At 47.1% G+C, this 18758-nt stretch overlaps 2 protein-coding genes across 2 annotated transcripts in view; one reads left to right on the forward strand and one right to left on the reverse strand.

Moving 5' to 3' along the window:
* Positions 1-1027, reverse strand: part of SCTR (secretin receptor) — an 88866-nt gene extending 87839 nt beyond the window's left edge. The window contains exon 1 of the mRNA XM_014547886.1: positions 981-1027. Within this exon, the coding sequence (XP_014403372.1) occupies positions 981-1027 (47 nt within the window). The remainder of the gene's footprint in view (positions 1-980) is intronic.
* A 13482-nt stretch (positions 1028-14509) lies between these two features.
* Positions 14510-18758, forward strand: part of CFAP221 (cilia and flagella associated protein 221) — a 96013-nt gene continuing 91764 nt past the window's right edge. Inside the window, exons 1-2 of the mRNA XM_005876486.2 lie at positions 14510-14730; positions 16275-16460. Of these exons, the coding sequence (XP_005876548.1) occupies positions 16322-16460 (139 nt within the window). The 5' untranslated portion in view covers positions 14510-14730; positions 16275-16321. The remainder of the gene's footprint in view (positions 14731-16274; positions 16461-18758) is intronic.

Here is an 18758-nt window from a genome sequence, read left to right on the forward strand (position 1 = left end):
GGAGGAGACCGGGAGAGGGCACCAGGGCTTAGCAACACCCCCAGTTCCGGAAAGAGCGCTCAGCCCCGCCACAACCTTGCTGCGCACGAATGAGCAACCCAGCCACCTTCAGAACGTCGGTTCCCCTGCCTAAGGGCACCTGTGCTCATACCCACCTCGGGAGAGAGAAGCCTGTGCTAGTGCCCGTGACCAGCGGGTGCTGTCGGTGGCTCTTGCATTGAGGCCGTGGGGCAGGCACCTTGCATTTGATTTCTGGTTCTCACTCTACTCTTCTTACTATTAAAGCTACACTGGCCCGTTCTGGAAAGAAGCCTCTGATGTCAGGTGGACCAAGGAGGACCCTGTGGGCCACCGGGGCACCTGGAAGCCTGGTGCTTCCGGGCGCTGCTGGAGGTTATTAAACACCAGGCAGGTTTTCCCAGGAGCTGCTCAACCCGAGTCCGAGTGCGCAGATGTTCCCAAGGATGGCCTTTGGCCTCTCCGTGTAAGGTACCCTCAAAAGGCTCTTGTACACCCGATTTTTACTCCCTCTGCACTGTGTCCACTCCCTTTCCTCTTCTCTCTCTTTCCATCTTGGCCTTTCTCCAGGCACTTTATACATCAACTCGTTTAATTCCCCCCAAGACCCTTTGGTGATATTCTATCAGTTTTACAGAGGAGGACATGGAGGGTGGAGGAGGATCAGTGACATGTCCAGATACATGCGACTCAGAAGGTGAGATGGGACAGCCTGGCTCTGCTGACCCAACTCGGTGACTGGCCTCTGGTCAGATCGCCAAACCGCTGTTCAAGGAAGATGCTGCAGCTTCAGCAGCCGTCCTGCATGAAGAGGCGACGGATACGGCGGGCTTGGTAAACTACCGAGGAAAAAAAGGGGGGAAATCCACTTTCAGCTCCCAGTCCACAGTCAGTACTCAGTACATGTCCATCTAAAGTTTACATATCTCACTTTTAGGAACTTTCACTACAGAAATGCTCACCCAAGGGTCCAATGGAAGATGTACGTGGATGTTTGTGGGAGCACCATCGCAGGAGCAGAAAACGGGAGATAATGCATGTGGAAGGGGAGCACTGGCCCTCCTTGACGTTTCCTTCCTCATGGAGAACAGCCATGAGTGTAACCCTCCTGGCCTCTCTCTACCCATCTCATTAATCCCCCTCCTCCCAACACACACACACACACACACACACACACACACACACACGAGAGGCCAGCTTTACATGACTGATGCATTTGGGATAAGGACTGGCATGAAGTTCTGCCCCCCAAATCTCGCCTTCCTTTGACAGCACTGCAACCTGCAGAGAGCCCGTAACTGAGTTGCCCTGGGCCAGGCTGTCCTTGGTGGCCAAGACTCTGACTGTGTTGATCCAATAACATCAGTGAAAGGGTGGTGGTCTATCTGATTCTGAGGTTCACTTGCCCACGACTGTCAACCACATTCTCCAAGGCCAACATCATTGCTAATAAAAGTGATGTTTGGTCCTGTCTGTCTTCATTTAATTTCTCAATTGGTTTGATATTTAGACTGGAAAGAAAACTGTGACTCCAACACCCTAAATGTGCATCAGAAAGTGCATGAGGTACGGACTTGCAATTTGTTTTTAACACATTTCATTGATTTTCCACAGAGAGGAAGGGAGAGAGACAGAGAGTTAGAAACATTGATGAAAGAGAAACATCGATCAGCCGCCTCCAGCACATCCCCCACTGGGGATGTGCCCGCAACCCAGGCACACGCCCTTGACCGGAATCGAACCTGGGACCCCTCAGTCCGCAGGCCGACGCTCCATCCACTGAGCCAAACTGGTCCCGGCCGGACTTGCAATTTTTACTGTATAGACTTCTCTGTTGCTCGAATATTTTCTGTAACCACTGTATGTATCTGTTCTTTTTTATGGAAAGAGATAAAAAGAAAACAACACAAAAATGCAATTAGTGTGCTATACCAGAACCTCATGATCTTCAGTGAAAAAGCAAAACAACATTTGTTTTAGGCAATTCAATAAATTCCTGGCCTGTGGCAAGCCTTGATTCTTCCATAATGGGAGGCTCTGCTCTCAGAGCATTGAGAAAAGGGTCTGAAGTGCTGTGTGAGAAGCCCTTTTAGAAGCCTGGGATGCATCAGCGGCTTTGTAAAACCCACTGAGAAAACAATTTCATAACAGGGGTTGGGGGAAGAGGTAGGGAACTAACACCATACTTAATACCTGTCATGTGTGCGGGAGGCTTGCAGGAATTTAGGGTGTGTTGTCATATTGGATCCTTCAAGACTACAAGAGAGAGAATCCTTTCTTTGACTAGTAGGATGAAAACTTAGACTTGAGGAAGATAAGCACTCGCCTCCAACAACACAAATAAAAAGGGGCAAGTCCAAGATTTGAACACAGGACCGACCACTGTACTAGGATTCCTCTCAATCATGAAGATGACTTCCTTAATGCTGGCCTTCCATAGTTGTTTTGCACACAGCATCTCATGTGGTCCTCAAAGCAAGTCTGTGGGTTAGGTAGGGCCAGCAGTCAGTGGCTGGCAGGAGAGGGAACAACCATTGCTCACAGAGAGTTCAAGAACAGGACTGTGTGCAGAGGTGTGGGCGAGGTTAAGAGAACCAACAAGGGAGCTGAGGAGCCAGGGATTAGCAACAATGGGCCTGCGGCTGACAAAGACACTCTCTTGACCAAATTTCACTCCAGTTCTCTGAGTCCTCTTCTGACTGAGTCTCCACCGTGGCGCTGTCTGTCTTTGGCCTGCCTAGCCGGGTCTCAGTAAGAGTCCTGCCATCGGTTTTGTGAGAATCCCCCTACTCCTGATATCTGATCACCCTTCATATCTGGTCAAGTTCCTCATCCCTCACCTTTGATGTCTAAATCCTGTCAGTTTATCAAGAACCCCCCTATTCTCGATGCTTGATGTCTCCTCTTAGTCATCCTCCATCCACTGACCCCTTACCTGCTTCTTTTCTATAAATCCCCATTTGTCCTTTCTTGTATTTCAAGCTGAGTTCAATCTTTCTCCCCTATTGCAATAGTCTTGAATAAAGTGTTCCTTTATTAAATTATGGAATAAAATCTTACATTTTAACAAGTGTCAGAATAATGCTCTTTTCATATATATAATTGATTTCAGAAAGAAAGGGAGAGGGAGAGAGAGATAGAAATGTCAATGATAAGAGAGAATCATTGATTGGCAGCTTCCTGCATGCCCCCTACTTGGGATTGAGCCCACCACCAGGGAATGTGCCCCAGCCAAGAATCGAACTGTGACCTCCTGGTTCATAGGTCTTCGCTCAACCAATGAGCCACATGGGTGGGCCTTTTTTTCTGTAATAAAGGGCAGGGAGAGAAAGCAGTGTTCTCAGAAGCTGGCAAGAACTGCCCTCAGGAGAGGAGCCACCCATATGAGCTTAACCATGGAGAAATGTAGCCACTGTCAAAAATGCAGCCTGGCAAGGGCATCCAGTGGTGGGATAAATACCCTCAACTCTCTCTTTCCTGGTCCACTGGTCTCCCAGCAATGTCTTCCAAGGGCTGACCCAACCTAAAGCCAGAGACAAGGCAGGCAGATGGGGAGTGAAGCCACAGGAAGAAACTGTCTACAGAGTTTAATCTCCTGGGTGGAGAAGGTTGAAAATGGGTTTGGGAGGGATGAGGCAAATGGAGAATAACCCTACTTGGAAATATCATTATACCCATTTAATAGGTGAAGAAACTGAGATTTGATGAATCTGTAACTCAAGATTACACAGCTGAGAGGTAGGACTGCTAGTACTAAAACTTGGGTCTTTTGATTCCCAGACATAAGTTGTTTCCATCACTCCTATACCCATTAACCCCAAGTCTAGCACTGAAAAACTAGCTATTGTTTTTAATCATGTCCCAGTTCTAGGGGTTGACTGGGCTTAGCCAGGTAGTTCTCATTTGGGTTCTCTCACACAGTTACATAGATGGTGGCTGGTACCAGAGTCACCCCAAGATATGTTCACTCAAATATCTGAGCCTGGGCAGAAAGACTCCTATGTCTGGGGCTGGAGCAGCTGGGGGCTCTTCAGCCCTCTTTCCCTATCTCTCTGTTACAACCCTCTCCCCAACTCTCTTCCCCTCCACCATTGAACCTGGGAGAGCAGGGGGTGAGCTGGGGAGATTTTTCCTCTCCTGTAATACAAATTCCCTCAAAAATTAAAAATTTCCCTGTTGTCAAAAGGGAAAGACATCTTTTCTCCTCTCCATCTTCCTTCAGCATTTTCTTTAGAAAACTACCATTAGAAATCCTTTCCCTTTCCCATGCAAATCTTGTTAAAAGCTGATTAAGCCTCTTGCCAGTTTTGCACCCCGGACATTCTTTCTCGAAGGCCTTGTCATCTCTGTGAAATGTGAGCATGAGGAAGACGGAGCTCTGTCTCCCTCTCACTGTGGGAGAGTAGCCCAGGCATGCAGTTCCAAGTTGTAATTTCCCGCTTGTAGAAGAGCTATGAGAAGTTCCTTTTTTCCTTTAGACAAAGACAATTAGCAAATGTGTGCCATGGATTGTATCTGCCTGGCTATATAAGAGGGTAAGATTTTTATTTGTCTTTGCAATCTCTTTTGTGGATTGCTGGTGATGTGCTTCCCAGTTTAGTTTAACACTTATCCAATAATAAAACTGGTTTGTTCTTCATTTTGTGGAGAGGATTCATCTGGTTTGCGGGAGATTTTGTTTTTAATTATTTTTCCAACAAGAAGTCATGTCATTTTTTTGGCATATTTCCAATAGCAATAAGCAGTGTTAGAAAACGAAATAAGCACATTCATTCAATGAATATTTATGGAGTACCTACTCTGACTCAGGTGCTGTGTGCCAGGATGATAGCGGCATGGGGAAGTTGCCCTTGGTAACCTCAGCCCCAAGCACAAAGCCAGAGGTCCTATGATTGGGCCCCCTCCTGGGAGCCCTGGAAAGATGACTGAGGCTGGTGTTTAAAGCTTCAGAGGCTATTATAGGCACACATTGAACAAATCTATCGGTTGGATGGAATAAGCAACTGCAGAATGTATGGTGGATGATACTCAAACTGATAAATTCTATGGGAGCATGTATTGAGGGACCAGAACAAGCCTGGTAATGTCTTAGGTTGGGTCATATCGATCACCATATTTTTAGGTAAAATACATTTGAATATTGACAATTTTATAAGGTTCAACCTAATAGTCCGTTGGTTGTGTCTGGCCAGACTTTATTTCCGTTTTTTGATACAAGACCCCTTTCCTGATCTCAGACCACGGAAGCTTGGGTGGGGCTTTCACCACCAATAGCCCAGGAGTGAGCACATGACCCTGACCTGGAGGAGGAGAGTCACCTCACCAACTAATCACAGTGATTGGCTCAAGAATGGGCACATGACTGAAGCTGGGCCAATAGAGATGACACAGCAGCAACAAAAACAGTATGTGTTGGCACTAAGCTCAAGTTGGGAGCAAGATGACAGCCTTTCCATCGCATGAAGAGATTCTGGCTAAGAATGGAGGCAACGCAGAGTGAGAGAACCAGGAAACAAAGAGAGGCCAGATCTTGAACTCATCACCTGTCACCTAGTTGCAGCTGTGGCTAAAGCCTCTCTCGATAGATGATAGATTATTTTTTAACTTTTTTTGTTCACTTTTGAATCCATTCTGTCACTGGTAACAGAAAGAGCCCTGACATACACTTAAGGAAGGCTTCCAGGGAACGTAATATATGAGCTGAAGGGGTTGATTTGGGGTGGGAAGGGGGAGAGCATTGGGAGGAGTGAGGAGTTGGCTATCCCTGGTTTAAGGCCTTCACCGAGTGACTCTACCAATGAAATGAACTTGCTCTGCCCTGTCAGCTGCTCAATAAACCAAACAAAAAGGTCTGTCCTTGCCTGAATGTGAGCTTTACTGGGAGCCGAGCTAATGTATTATTGATGAGCCATAAATAATGGGGCATGCGTGATTTCCTATTCAGTGTTGAAGTACAAAGATGTAACGCTGACATTTTAATGAGACTTTTATGGTCCGGGTTCACTGTTTACACTCTGGCAATGTGGGCTGGCTTTGTCCGGAAGGCAGTTTTTCCTTTACTTTTATTATTCCCTCCTCCATTTGTCAGCATCCTTTTGAGCATTTATATGAAATATTATGGTTAAAACAGATCAAAAGAGAGCAAATAAAACTGTACATGAGCTATTGCTCCCAAGGCCTTACCTCCCAGCCTCCCAAGGGCTCCCCACATTTCTGCCCATAAGGCAGTTTGGCTTGGCATACAGAAAAGAATATTCGCAACAGACAAAACTGGGTTCAAATTCTGACCTAGTCATCAATTAGCCATGTGACCTTGGGCAAGTTACTTTGGCCCTCTAGGCTTCAATTTCTTCATCTGTATAATGGGAAAAGTAATACCCATATTTCAGCATTGCCATGAGGTTGCAAATAATTCAGTGCAATTAAATTGTCTGGATACATAAATTAAGATGCATTTGGCTGAAGAAAATAGACAAACCAACATAAACGGGGTGTGACAGCAATAAGGGTAGGTATCAGCTCACCTGCTGGAGAGCCAGAGACAGAGCACGCTTCAGGGTGGACTAGTGCGTGGCTCAGGCTCCTCTGCCCTTTCCTCTCAGTGGGATGACCTCAGGCGAATCTTGCTCTGGGCAAAATGCCTGCAGCAGGTCTGCAGCCTCACAGCCACAGTCAATGCCAGAAGGAGACACTCTTCGGAAGCTGACCCTCCTTCGCCAGAAGGTCGAGTCTATGCTCCTGGTGGAGCTTTGCAACATTCCCAACTGATAGAATGAGGCGGAGGTGCTGCTGCATAACTTCCAAGGCCAGGTCATAGCAGAAATGCAGCCTAAGCCTGGCTCTCTCCTGGAACCCAGCGACCACGGCGTGAGGAAGTTCAGGGCACATGTGGGTATTTTGGTCAAGAGCCTTATCTAGGTTCCCAGATGGTAGCTTCAGCACCAACCACCAGATGATGCCTTCAGACTCTCCCACCCCCTAGCTTTTGGGTCTTCCTCCTGAAACCCCAGACATTATGGAGCAGAAACAAGCCATCTCTGCTTGCCCTGCCTGAATTCCCACCCCACAGAAAATGTGAGAGATACTAAACGATTATAGTTGCTTTAAGCCACTAAGTAATATTCAAGATATAATGAACACAATATAAACAATTTTAAAAAACTATTAAGAGCAAATGACGAGCTGGGGGAACATTTTACAACATCACAAACAATAGACTAATATCCCTAATATATGAAGAGCTCCAACAACTCAATAAGAAAAAGATCAAAACCCTATGGAAAAACGGGGACATGGATTTATAGAAAAGGAAACACAAATGTCTCCTAAACATATAAAAACATGCTCACCTTTACTTATATTAGAAAAATAAAAAATAAAACCATACTGAAATACTATTTTTATCTATCAGATTGGTAAAAATATAAAAGTTTTATAATATATTCTGTTAGTGAGGTTGTAAGGAAACAAGTGCTCTCATGCATTACAAGTAGGAGTGAATAATTAATGCAAAGTCCATGAGGGGAAATTTGACAATAGTTATCAGTATTTACCAATGTACAGACCCTTTAACCTAGCACACTTCAGGGATTTTTCTTATAGACACAAAGGTGTGTATGAGTGGATGTATGTACATGTTTGTAGAAATGATGTATTCACTTGTTTAAATCATTACAATCTACACTAATAAAAGATAAACATGCAAATTGGTGTCACTCCGCTATGCCCACCAACCAATCAGAGTGACTATGCAAATTAACCCAACAAAGATGGTGGTTAATTTGCATACACAGGCACAGAGCGAAGACTGAAGACGATTGAAGATGGCGGAGGCCACAGAGCTGGAGTGAGCAGGAGGCTTTGGTTGCTCCTGGCAATGGAGGAAGCCAAGCTTCCTGCAGGCCCTGGACTCCGCTCAAGGAGTGGCTGGGGGCCTGGGTCACTGGGGGCAACCCAGGCTTTCAGCCAGCCCTGACCTCTGCTTGAGGAGCTGGAAAAAAAAAAAGGAGGGGCTGGGAGCAGCCAGAGCGGAGAAGCCAAGCCTTGCTGCTGCGGCTGGACCAAAGGCCTGGGTCCCGGGTGCCGGAGGAAAACCGGTGCCGGCAGCCAGGGCAAGGAAGGCCTATTACGCGAATCTTCATGCAACGAGCCACTAGTACAGTTTATAATAGCAAAAGATGAGGAACAATGCAAATATCTGATAATGGGGGACTGATTATATAAATCATAGAGTATTCATAGCCACAAAAAGGAATGAGGAGGTACTTGAACGATGATATGGTGATATGGAATGATCATCCAGATATATTTTTAAGTGAAAAAACAGGAGTCGGGAGAGTACGGTACTTGGGTTTTTAAATAGGGGATGAACTTTTCACACATGTAAGCATACATATAATTGCTTCTATATGTGTAACATATCCCTGGAAAGATATAAGAATCTAGTAACATGAGTTACCTCTGGGAAAGGGAACCTGGTGGCTAAGGACAAGAGTCAAAGGGAGAATTTTTACTTCTTGAATTTTGAACCATATTAATATATTGTCCATATTCCAAAAATATATATTTAGAACTCACTTGACATAACTCGTAAATAAATAAATTCTACGATAATTTGGGGTCCCAGTGCCAGGCATTGTACAAGGTGATGAGTATACAGTGGTGAACAATCAGCCTTCATTGAACTCATCGAAGAGGCAAGCCCATCAGTTGAGAATCACACACTGCGTTAAGGGCATTGAAGGGAGAGACCCCAGAGCTGGAGAGGCCCTAGTTCCTCCTGGGTTTTGTCCAGATTAAAATCTCTCACAAATTTTAACTAAAGGGAAGCCAGGAAAAAAACCCTTTGAGGAATGGATTCTTAGGATGCATAGGAATTATCCATGTTTCTGGTTATTTTATCCTGCAGCTGTATCTATGCTCAAATTTATAGGATTGAAACAACAACCATTTTATTATTTCTCACTAATTGGGGGGTCAGAAATCCATGCAGAACTGGACTGGGAAGTTAAAGCAGCCATAGACCTACCTAGGTTCAAGGGGAGGGTATAGGGACCCACCTGTCCACGGGGAAGGTGTCAAAGAATTTTCAGCCTGCTTTAACCCATCACACCAGGCCAGGGGGTGTGGGAGGAGCACAGAGGAATCGGGTGAGGAGAAGGCGGGAAGAGGGGCCAGCAGTCAGGTCCTGCAAAGCCTTGAAACTTGTGTTAAGAATTAGAATTTTAGTTTCTGTACAATGTGAAGTTACTGAGGGGCTTTAAGCAAGGAGATTAATTGCTCCCTTTTGCTACCAAGGTGTGCGGCTTGCAGCTTCTGCACCTGTTATAACACTCATCTCATTGATTTAGTTTTCAGGAGGTTGGGATACCTTTGTGTTCTGCTCATGGCAAACACGAAGCTAAATAAATGTGAAATACATAAATGAACTGATTAAATAACGGATAACCTAAAACAGCTGTAATTGTTGGGCATCAGTTCAGTGATTCCCAAACTTTAATGTGTCTACGAATCTCCTGAGGGGTCTTCTTAAAATGCAGAATCTGATGCATTAGGTCTGGGGTGACCTGGAATTCTGCATTTCTAACAAGCTCCTGTGCCACAGTTCACACGTTGAGCAGGAACACGCTTTTAATTGTATGTTAGAATGCTTTCAGCTGAAAGAAAGAGATATGGGATGCAGGTGCCAAACAATCAGAGGTGAAATGCTGTCGTCTAGGTCGAGCCTTCTTCCTGTCTCCTGCTGTCCTCATCAGCTTCACCTAGTGCTGGGGCCCCTCGTGGCCTCTGCTGGCTACAGCAATTCCAAGGATTCACTTCTGGACACTGCAATGTCCAGGCAGAGGAAGATACTGTATCTATGTATGCCTCTTTCTTAGGAGAGAGGAAGCCTTTGCCAGAGGTCTCCCAGAAGCCTACGCCTCTCTGTGACCAGAATTGGGTTACAGACTCAATTCTAAATCAGCCATGGGCAAAAGGGTCAGAAACTCAATGACTGGCCTAGACTAGTCAGGATCTACTGCTGGAATTGGAGACGTGGGGAGAAACCTAATCAAAGCTGAGGTTCTATTGGTAAGAAAGTGGAAGTAGGCAACCACACAATTTGGTTAATTGATTGTACAGAGACCTGCATATTATATCACATCTATGGATAAAATAGGGAATTTGGCAATTTTTCCAAGGAATAAATTAAGTAAAAAGTATTAGGTACTACTCAATACTCATTTTAAAAAATGTGTGGAAACACATTTGATGATTTAAGCTGGGTGGAAAATTCTGCCACTATTGGAAACATAGTACCTGTCCTGAAATCTACAACCTTGTTGGGGCAACAAAACAGAAAGAACTAAAGTGACCTACTCTAGAAGCAAATGAATTTTTTACCCACTTGGCCAACAGTTACTGGGTAATCACTATGAACCAGGGGTCCTCAAACTTTTTAAACAGGGGGCCAGTTCACTGTCCCTCAGACCGTTGGAGGGCCGGACTATAGTTTAAAAAAAAACTATGAACAAATTCCTATGCACACTGCACATATCTTATTTTGAAGTAAAAAACAAAAACTTCAAAAAAAAAGGCTCTCCTAACTTCAAAAAAAAGGCCCTACTAACTGCAAAATAAAAAAAAATAGACCTCCTAACTTCAAAAAAAAAAATAAATTCTAACTTGTTCTTACCTCGGTCCTCAGGCAGCAGCAGGCTCTGCACAGGCAAGCTCGTGACTCGTCGGATCACACCCGAGACTGAGAGGAGGAGTCAGAGACAGAGAGAAGGAGGGGAGTCGGAGAGTGCGGTGCACATTCCACACATGCGCACTGCAGCCCGGGACGAGTCGGCTGCTAAGCAACAGGCAGCGGCGGCAAAAACACCCGGCAGGCCGGATAATTGTTTTCGGTGGGCCGCATGTGGCCGGCGGGCTGTAGTTTGAGGACCCCTGCTATGAACAAAGTACTGTGTCAAGGGCTGTGGGACAGTGGTTGGCAAACTCATTAGTCAACAGAGCCAAATATCAACAGTACAATGATTGAAATTTCTTTTGAGAGCCAAATTTTTTAAACTTAAACTATATAGGTAGGTACATTGTTATTAACTTAATTAGGGTACTCCTAAGGCTTAGGAAGAGCCACACTCAAGGGGCCAAAGAGCCGCATGTGGCTCGCGAGCCGCGGTTTGCCAACTACTGCCATGGGAGATCCAAAGATAAATGGATTCTGCAATTTAAGACACATACACAAGTAATGATGGGTACAACATGTAAAAAGATGTATTAAAAAAGATGGTGGAGCAAAGTTTATGGAGACCCAGAGAGGGAAACAGCCCTGGTGACCTGTAAGGTTATGGAAAGGGTCGGGGATACACCATCTCTAGGGTAGCCTTGAAAGATGGGCAGATTTTTAACCAGTGATGACTGTAGCCAGGAGGGAGGGATTGGAGAATGGGAAGATGGAAGAAACCAAGAAACCACAAGAGCATAGCAAGTGATGTGGGTGTGAGGAGGCAGGTAACCTCAGTGAAGTCCTACTATCATCTCTTATCAACACGAAGCCATAAATGGCATCAAACAAGTGTCAAGAGATAGATGGTGGGAGAGGACAAGGGCAGCTCTGGGAAGAGAGGCCTGAGCGGCTGTGTAAGGAACACTGTCTTCGGTGAGCTGGGTGGCCTAGACAGGGCAGGAAGTTAGGGGAGCCTTCCCAGTTTCATGGCATAACCCCTAAATATCAGTAGCAAGGACAGAAACAACTTTTTTAGAGAATAAATTGCAATAACAACAAAATGAGGTGTTCGGATCCGGAAGATGGCGGCATAGGTAAACACCGGAGACTGCTGCCGCAAACAACCACTTCAAAAATACAACTAAAAGACGGAATGGACATCACCCAGAACCACAGGAAGGCTGGCTGAGGAGAGACTCTTCAACTAGAAGGAAAAATAACAGCACACCGAGGCTCAGAGGAGGCGCAGTGTGGAAAAAACTCAGGTGCGGAGGTGCGCGCGCAAAGCGGGCTGGTGGCTGAGAGCGCGGTTGTCGTTTTCGGTCAGGGGGGAGTCTCAGACTCTGAGCTCCAGATACGGGCGAATCGCTGGGGACTCGGACCCAAACGGGAGAAGCGGGAGTGTCTGGCATCAGTTGGAAGGCAGCTTTCCCTCCGAGGTTTGCAGCGGTTCCGGGGGTTCTGAGAAGCAGAGCCTCTGGGAACAGGACTGAGGGCACCATAACGGCTCCCTCCGCCCGCCCTGTTGAGCCCGCCCCGCCCAAGCCCTGCGCAGAGCCATTTGCCAGATCGCCTCAGGCAAAGGCTAGATTAGCACCTCCCCAGAGGACAGAAGTTTTCCGCGGCAGACACAGCTGATTCACACAGCCAGTCGGCCTGGTGGTCAAATCCCTCTAGTATTAACTACAACAATCAAGGCTCAACTAGAACAAGACTGCGCACAAAGACCACTAGGGGGTGCACCAAGAAAGCATAAAAAATGCGGAGACAAAAAAACATGACAGAAATGGAGGATATAGAGCTAAAAATCGCAATTTTGAGGGCTTGCAAAAATGTGCTAGAAGCTGTCAATAAACTTGAGGAGAGAGTCACGAAAACTAATGAGACCCTCGATGCTATGATAAAGAACCAACTAGAAATTAAGCATACACGGACTGAAATAAAGAATATTATACAGACACCCAATAGCAGACCAGAGGAGCGCAAGAATCAAGTCAAAGATTTGAAATGCGAAGAAGCAAAAAACACCCAACCGGAAAAGCAAAATGAAAAAAGAATCCGAAAATACGAAGATAGTGTAAGGAGCCTCTGGGACAGCTTCAAGCGTACCAACATCAGAATAATAGGGGTGCCAGAAGATGAGAGACAGCAAGATATTGAAAACCTATTTGAAGAAATAATGGCAGAAAACTTCCCCCACCTGGTGAAAGAAATGGACTTACAGGTCCAAGAAGCGCAGAGAACCCCAAACAAAAGGAATCCAAAGAGGACCACACCAAGACACATCATAATTAAAATGCCAAGAGCAAAAGACAAAGAGAGAATCTTAAAAGCAGCAAGAGAAAGAGACTCAATTACCTACAAGGGAATACCCATACGACTGTCAGCTGATTTCTCAACAGAAACTTGGCAGGCCAGAAGGGAATGGCAAGAAATATTCAAAGTGCTGAATACCAAGAACCTACAACCAAGAATACTTTATCCAGCAAAGCTATCATTCAGAATTGAAGGTCAGATAAAGAGCTTCACAGATAAGGAAAAGCTAAAGGAGTTCATCACCACTAAACCAGTATTATACGAAATGCTGAAAGGTATCCTTTAAGAAGAGGAAGAAGAAAAAGGTAAAGATACAAATTGTGAACAACAAACATGCATCTATCAACAAGTGAATCTAAGAATCAAGTGAATAAATAATCTGATTTACAGAATGAACTGGTGATTATAATGAATCAGGGACATAGAAAGGGAATGGACTGACTATTCTTGGGGGGGAAAGGGGAATGGGAGATGCGGGAAGAAACTGGACAAAAATCGTGCACCTAAACAAAGTAATCTGAACAATAAAGATTTAATAAAAAAAAATAATAACAACAAAATGATACGGAGGGAGAATCCATTGATTAAAGGAGACCTGAAACATATCAATCTATCACAATGTGTGGATTTTGTTTGAATTCTGATTCAAACAGGCAAACTCTAAAAATATTTTATGACATTTATGAGACAATTGAGTACAGAATATTTGATGTTAAAAGTTATTGTAATTTTTTAGGTACTGATATTGTGGTTATAATTCTCACAATTTGTTTGTTTTTTTAATTCTCACCTGATGACATTTTTCCATTGGTTTTTTAAGAAAGAGTGGAGGGGAGGAACAAGGAAGGGGGGAGAGAGAGAGAGAGAGAGAGAGAGAGAGAGAGAGAGAGATGAGAGACTTGTGAGAGAGACGCCCCAGGATCCAGACTGCAACCAAGGTACTTGCCCTTGACTGGGAATTGAACTTGAGACCCTTCAGGTCCATGGGCCCACGCTCTAACCACTGAGCGACCACTGAGTCAAACCGGCCAGGGCATCTTGTGGGTATGTTCTTTAAGAGTCCTTATCTTCTGGAGTTATATTCTGAACTATTTACGGGGGAAATGATGTCTGGGGTTTTCTTGAAATAATGCAGGGAGTAGGGGAAAATGTACAAATAAAGTAAGATTGGCCATGATTTGATCATTGTTGCAGGCGAGTGCTGAAGGTTCATCATACTATTCTTCCTACCTTTGCATCTATTTGAAACTTGTCATAATAGAAAACGCAAAACGAACGATATTAAAGTAGGGCGTCCTTGAACGAACGTGTTGGGGAGGCTGCACCCACAGAGCCGGGGAGGCCACGCCCCTTTCAGCCCGCCCCTCTCCCGCGATCTGCTCTTCCAGGTGCCCAGGTTATAGCCTCTCCCGACCTCTCATTCCCCCCCGCCCCCCGCCCCGGAACCCATTGGCTTTGCACCGCCCAAGTGGCTCTCTGTTCCCCCAGGCCCCACAGCCTGCTCAGGGTCCCCAGAAGACACCCAGGGCCTCCGGACCTCATGCTGCGACAGCACGGTTCCCCCCACGTTTCTGGGGAATTTGGTCGCGCCCCGTCCTAACCCCCGGGAGCGCGTCCCGTTGTCATGGCGACACTCTGCAAGCGCTGGCGCTCTCGAAATCCTGCCGGGGACCACCTCCAGTGTGAGCCGCCCTGGGACTGGGGCGGGGGTGGCCCCCGTGGCCTCCGAGCTGCTGGGGCAGCCTGAACCCCTGGCGGTGTCCAGCCGCAAGTCAGCCTGGGCTGGGTCGCAGGAGAGGCCGGGCCTAAAGGATTAGTGGGGACGTGGTGGGCCGTGGGTCGAGGATCCATCCCAACCCCTAGCAGGGGATGGAGTAAAGCGAGCGGAGGGAGCGGCGTTTGGCCAGGAGGAGAGGGCCTGCCCGGAGGATGGGGGAGGGGACCCAGGGCGGGGAGTGGGTGGGGGGCTGTGCAAAAGGAAACAGGGTCATCCTGGCGGTGAGTGAAACGGAGGACGGTTTGCTCAGGCATCTGGGTGCATGTGTGATGCGAGGGGATTAATGGGAACTGTGGTGGAGAAGGGTCGGGAGGAGGAGCGTGGGGGGTGTCAGGGCTGAAGCAGGTGAGGTGGCGGCTGGGCCGAGGGCGGGGATGCAGCGATGCCAGGGAGCCGGATGGCCAGTGAGGGGAAAGGAGCAGCTTCTTTCAGAAAGTGGTTGTTAAGCACCTCAGGGTAGTCAGCCTCCTTTTGCTCAATGCCGGGGACTTTTGGGGGATCTAGTTATGAACCTTCTCAAAAACACAACCACCACCCAAACACACAGGACATAGAGATCCATACGCGATTTTACATTCAATTTCAGGGCCTTCACAGAGCTGTCCCCGTCTGTACAAGGGCCCCGGGTTAGACACTTAGCTGGGAAAATACAGAGATGTGTGGGGTTTGTAAGGTGCCATTACAGGGCAATACATTGTGTTTTGTGTAGCTTCCACTTCGAACCGGACATTCTGAATGAAGCCAGGGCAATAAATTGTTAATGCCAAATGAGAAGAGGCAGTCATTGCTAACGGATGTTAGAGTGTTGGGATCTGTGTGGACTTTACGAAGAAGGTGGGACTTGAAATGACTGTGTTAGGGAAGGCAAGACTGGCAAAGGGTATGACATGCCCGGGACCCTTCCTGGCTTCTCAGACAGCTCCTAGGAGGGGCCAGAGGAGGCAGAGGATGGCTGTGGCGTCTCCCTCTCCTCGTTGCCACAGAGAGCAGCCCAGGAAGGCAGCTCAGAAATGCCCGTGTCCTCACAGTGTCTCCAAGATTAAAGGGTTTCATGGTCGCATCTGAGAATCTGCTTGGGAGAAACCTCAGAAAGAACAGGCCTGTTTAACTGTTTACTTCAGCATTTTCCAAACTTACTCAACTGTGAGGGCCCTTAACGTTGCTGTCACTCGCCTCTACTAACAGCGCAAGAAGCATATCAGGACTATGTTTTGGAAAAAGCTCCTGAGAGTTAGGACACAAAAGGGTGCTGAGCACTGGCATGATACTGGGTGCATGTGTGATGCAAGGAGATTAATGGGACAGCCGTGTGTGGGAATGGGGTGGCCGCAGAGGCCAGAGGCCGGGAGGGCCAGCACACAGTGACGCCAGGGCTACACTTGCCAAGGGCTGAGGACAAATGTGTGTGGTTTCTCAGGGATGACTGTCCTGCTACTGTGTTCTTCCCAGGACATGACCTTCGGCTCTAGGAAGAACACTCCATTTTTCATGATAAAATGGCAGCAGTGAAAACCCCCGGCAGAGAACTGAAGAATGTGGAGGAACCATGCAATGCGGTGTCGCCCCTCCTTTTGAAGAGCCTCGTGGAGGAGCCCAAGAAGAGAAGAGAAGTGCCCAACCACCTGCTAGAATCAAGTAAGCCGCTAGGAGCAGATCTGCTTTACAGCTCACACCTCCCAGAGGCTCCGAGGCCCAGGAGGCGCAGTGGGTGCTTGGTGCTGATTTGTCGTGGTTCTCAACCTTCCTAACGCCGCGACCCTTTAATACAGTTCCTCACATTGTGGTGACCCCCCAACCATAAAATTATTTTTGTTGCTACTTCATAACTGTAATGTTGCTACTGTTATGGATCGTAATGTAAATATCTGATATGCAGGATGGTCTTAGGTGACCCCTGTGAAAGGGTCATTCGACCGCCAAAGAGGTCGCGACCCACAGGTTGAGAACCGCTGACTCTAGATCATTTTCTGGGCGCAGAAGAGTTTTTATTAGGAACAATGGCCCTATTTAGGTCCACTGACCTGATAGATTTTTGAGGTGTGAATTAGTCACCAAGTTCTATTGCTTCCACTTCCTCAAATAGCTTTCCTCTGTGTCCCCACGGCCTGGTCCGCGGTCCTCAGCAGGTCCCAGGGCTATGGCAGTGCTTCCCACGCTGCCACCCTCTCCCCCAGACCACCCTGCACACCCCAGCCAGTTTCCTTTGTGGAACCCTGGCTGGCCTCTGCCCCCCTCCTGCTGGAATATTCCGAGAGGCTCCCCTTGCAGACTGGACAGAGTGGCAACTCCTCTGATTGGCATTTGGCCCGCTTTGCTGTTGGCCTGAAGTTGCACCATCCCCGTGCATGCCCCTCCCATCCCCAGCTCCAGCCCCTCCATAATACGCCGCCTCCAACACCTGGGCATTTTATAATGTCTTGCCTTTTCCCCTGCACATCTCTTAGCCGGGAAAGCCTGGTAAATCCTATTGCTACTAAGTAAAATGCTAAAGCATTTTGCCTGCATTATTTTCACTTAATCTGCATGACATGTTCGTGTTGGGGAAGCTGAGACTCAGAGAGGTCAGGTGAATTCCCCAAAGTGGAGAGTCAGTGTCAGCTGTTGCAGCTCCATGTCCAGCTTCCTACCATCACACTAGGTTGCCTCCCCTCGTCTTTCCAGGCCCACTGCGAATGCTGGGAATGTAGTATTTGGTGTGGCTCTTTTGTCATTGTAGAACTTGACTATTTCTGGGTCTGAAGAGAAAAATGCTCATTTACATGTATTTTGTGGCCCTAAAAACAAAAACAAAACCTTCAGTGTTAAAAAGAAATTACCAAGGAATGTTAAGTTCAATACTTACAATTACCCAACAACCTGCGGAGATGGTCAGTCCCCTGAAACCCCATCCTAACCCCTTCCCAGCCTTCAGTTTGGCCCAAAGCTGATGACAGCAGCAGCTCGCCTGGTGAGAAGCAGAAACACCAAACGTGCCACACCCACTTGAGGTGAACGCTGGAATCACAGTGGGCGAAGGGATGATCAGGGTGTCTGTGGCTCACAGGACTGGGAGATGGCCAAAGTTGAAAGGTGATCATTTATTTTAAAATAAAAACTGGGCAGTGCTTTCATATTGAGGCAGTTTAGTGGTTGGAATAACGCAGACCTGGGCTTAAATTGTTTTTTTAATCCTCACCAGAGGATATTCTTTTCATTGATTTTTTTAGAAAGAGAGAAGGAAGGGAGAGAGGCTGAAGAGAGAGGGAGAGAGGGGGAGAGAGAGAGAGAGAGAGAGAGAGAGAGAGAGAGAGAGAGAAACATTGATGTGAGAGAGACACATTGATTGGTCTGGGGCTGTGGTCAGCAAACTGTGGCTCATGAGCCACATGCGGCTCTTTGGCCCCTTGAGCGTGGCTCTTCCACAAAATACCACGTGAGGGCACGTGTACAGTGTGATTGAAACTTCGTGGCCCATGCGCAGAAATCGGTTTTCGGCCTGGGCTAGTCGATTTTGAAGAAGTACTGTTGATATTTGGCTCTGTTGACTAATGAGTTTGCCAACCACTGCGGGGGATTGAACCTGCAACTGAGGTATGTGCCCTTGACCGGAAATCAAACCCAGGACCCTTCGGTGCGCAGGCCAACGCTCTGTCCACTGCGCCAAACTGGTCAGGGCTAGGCTTAATTTTTAACTATCAGCTGTGGGCAAGTTGCTTAATCTTGTTGAGTCTCACTCAGCTCTCAGCTACAAAATGGAGATAATGCCTGCCTCGGAGGGGTGGAGTGAGGTTGCAAACGCACGCCTGGCTTAAGGCACTGGAGGCACGGGAGCCACGGTGGAGTGGGTTCTCGGTGACCTCCACACACCGCACTGGTGCCTGCATGAGGAGCCAGGGAGTTCTGTAGACCCAGGCACTTTTGTGAGCACAGCAGTTTTAACCTTCCTTTCAAAAC

The sequence above is a fragment of the Myotis brandtii genome, unplaced genomic scaffold (assembly GCF_000412655.1).
Source record: "Myotis brandtii unplaced genomic scaffold, ASM41265v1 scaffold488, whole genome shotgun sequence".
NCBI lineage: Eukaryota > Metazoa > Chordata > Mammalia > Chiroptera > Vespertilionidae > Myotis > Myotis brandtii.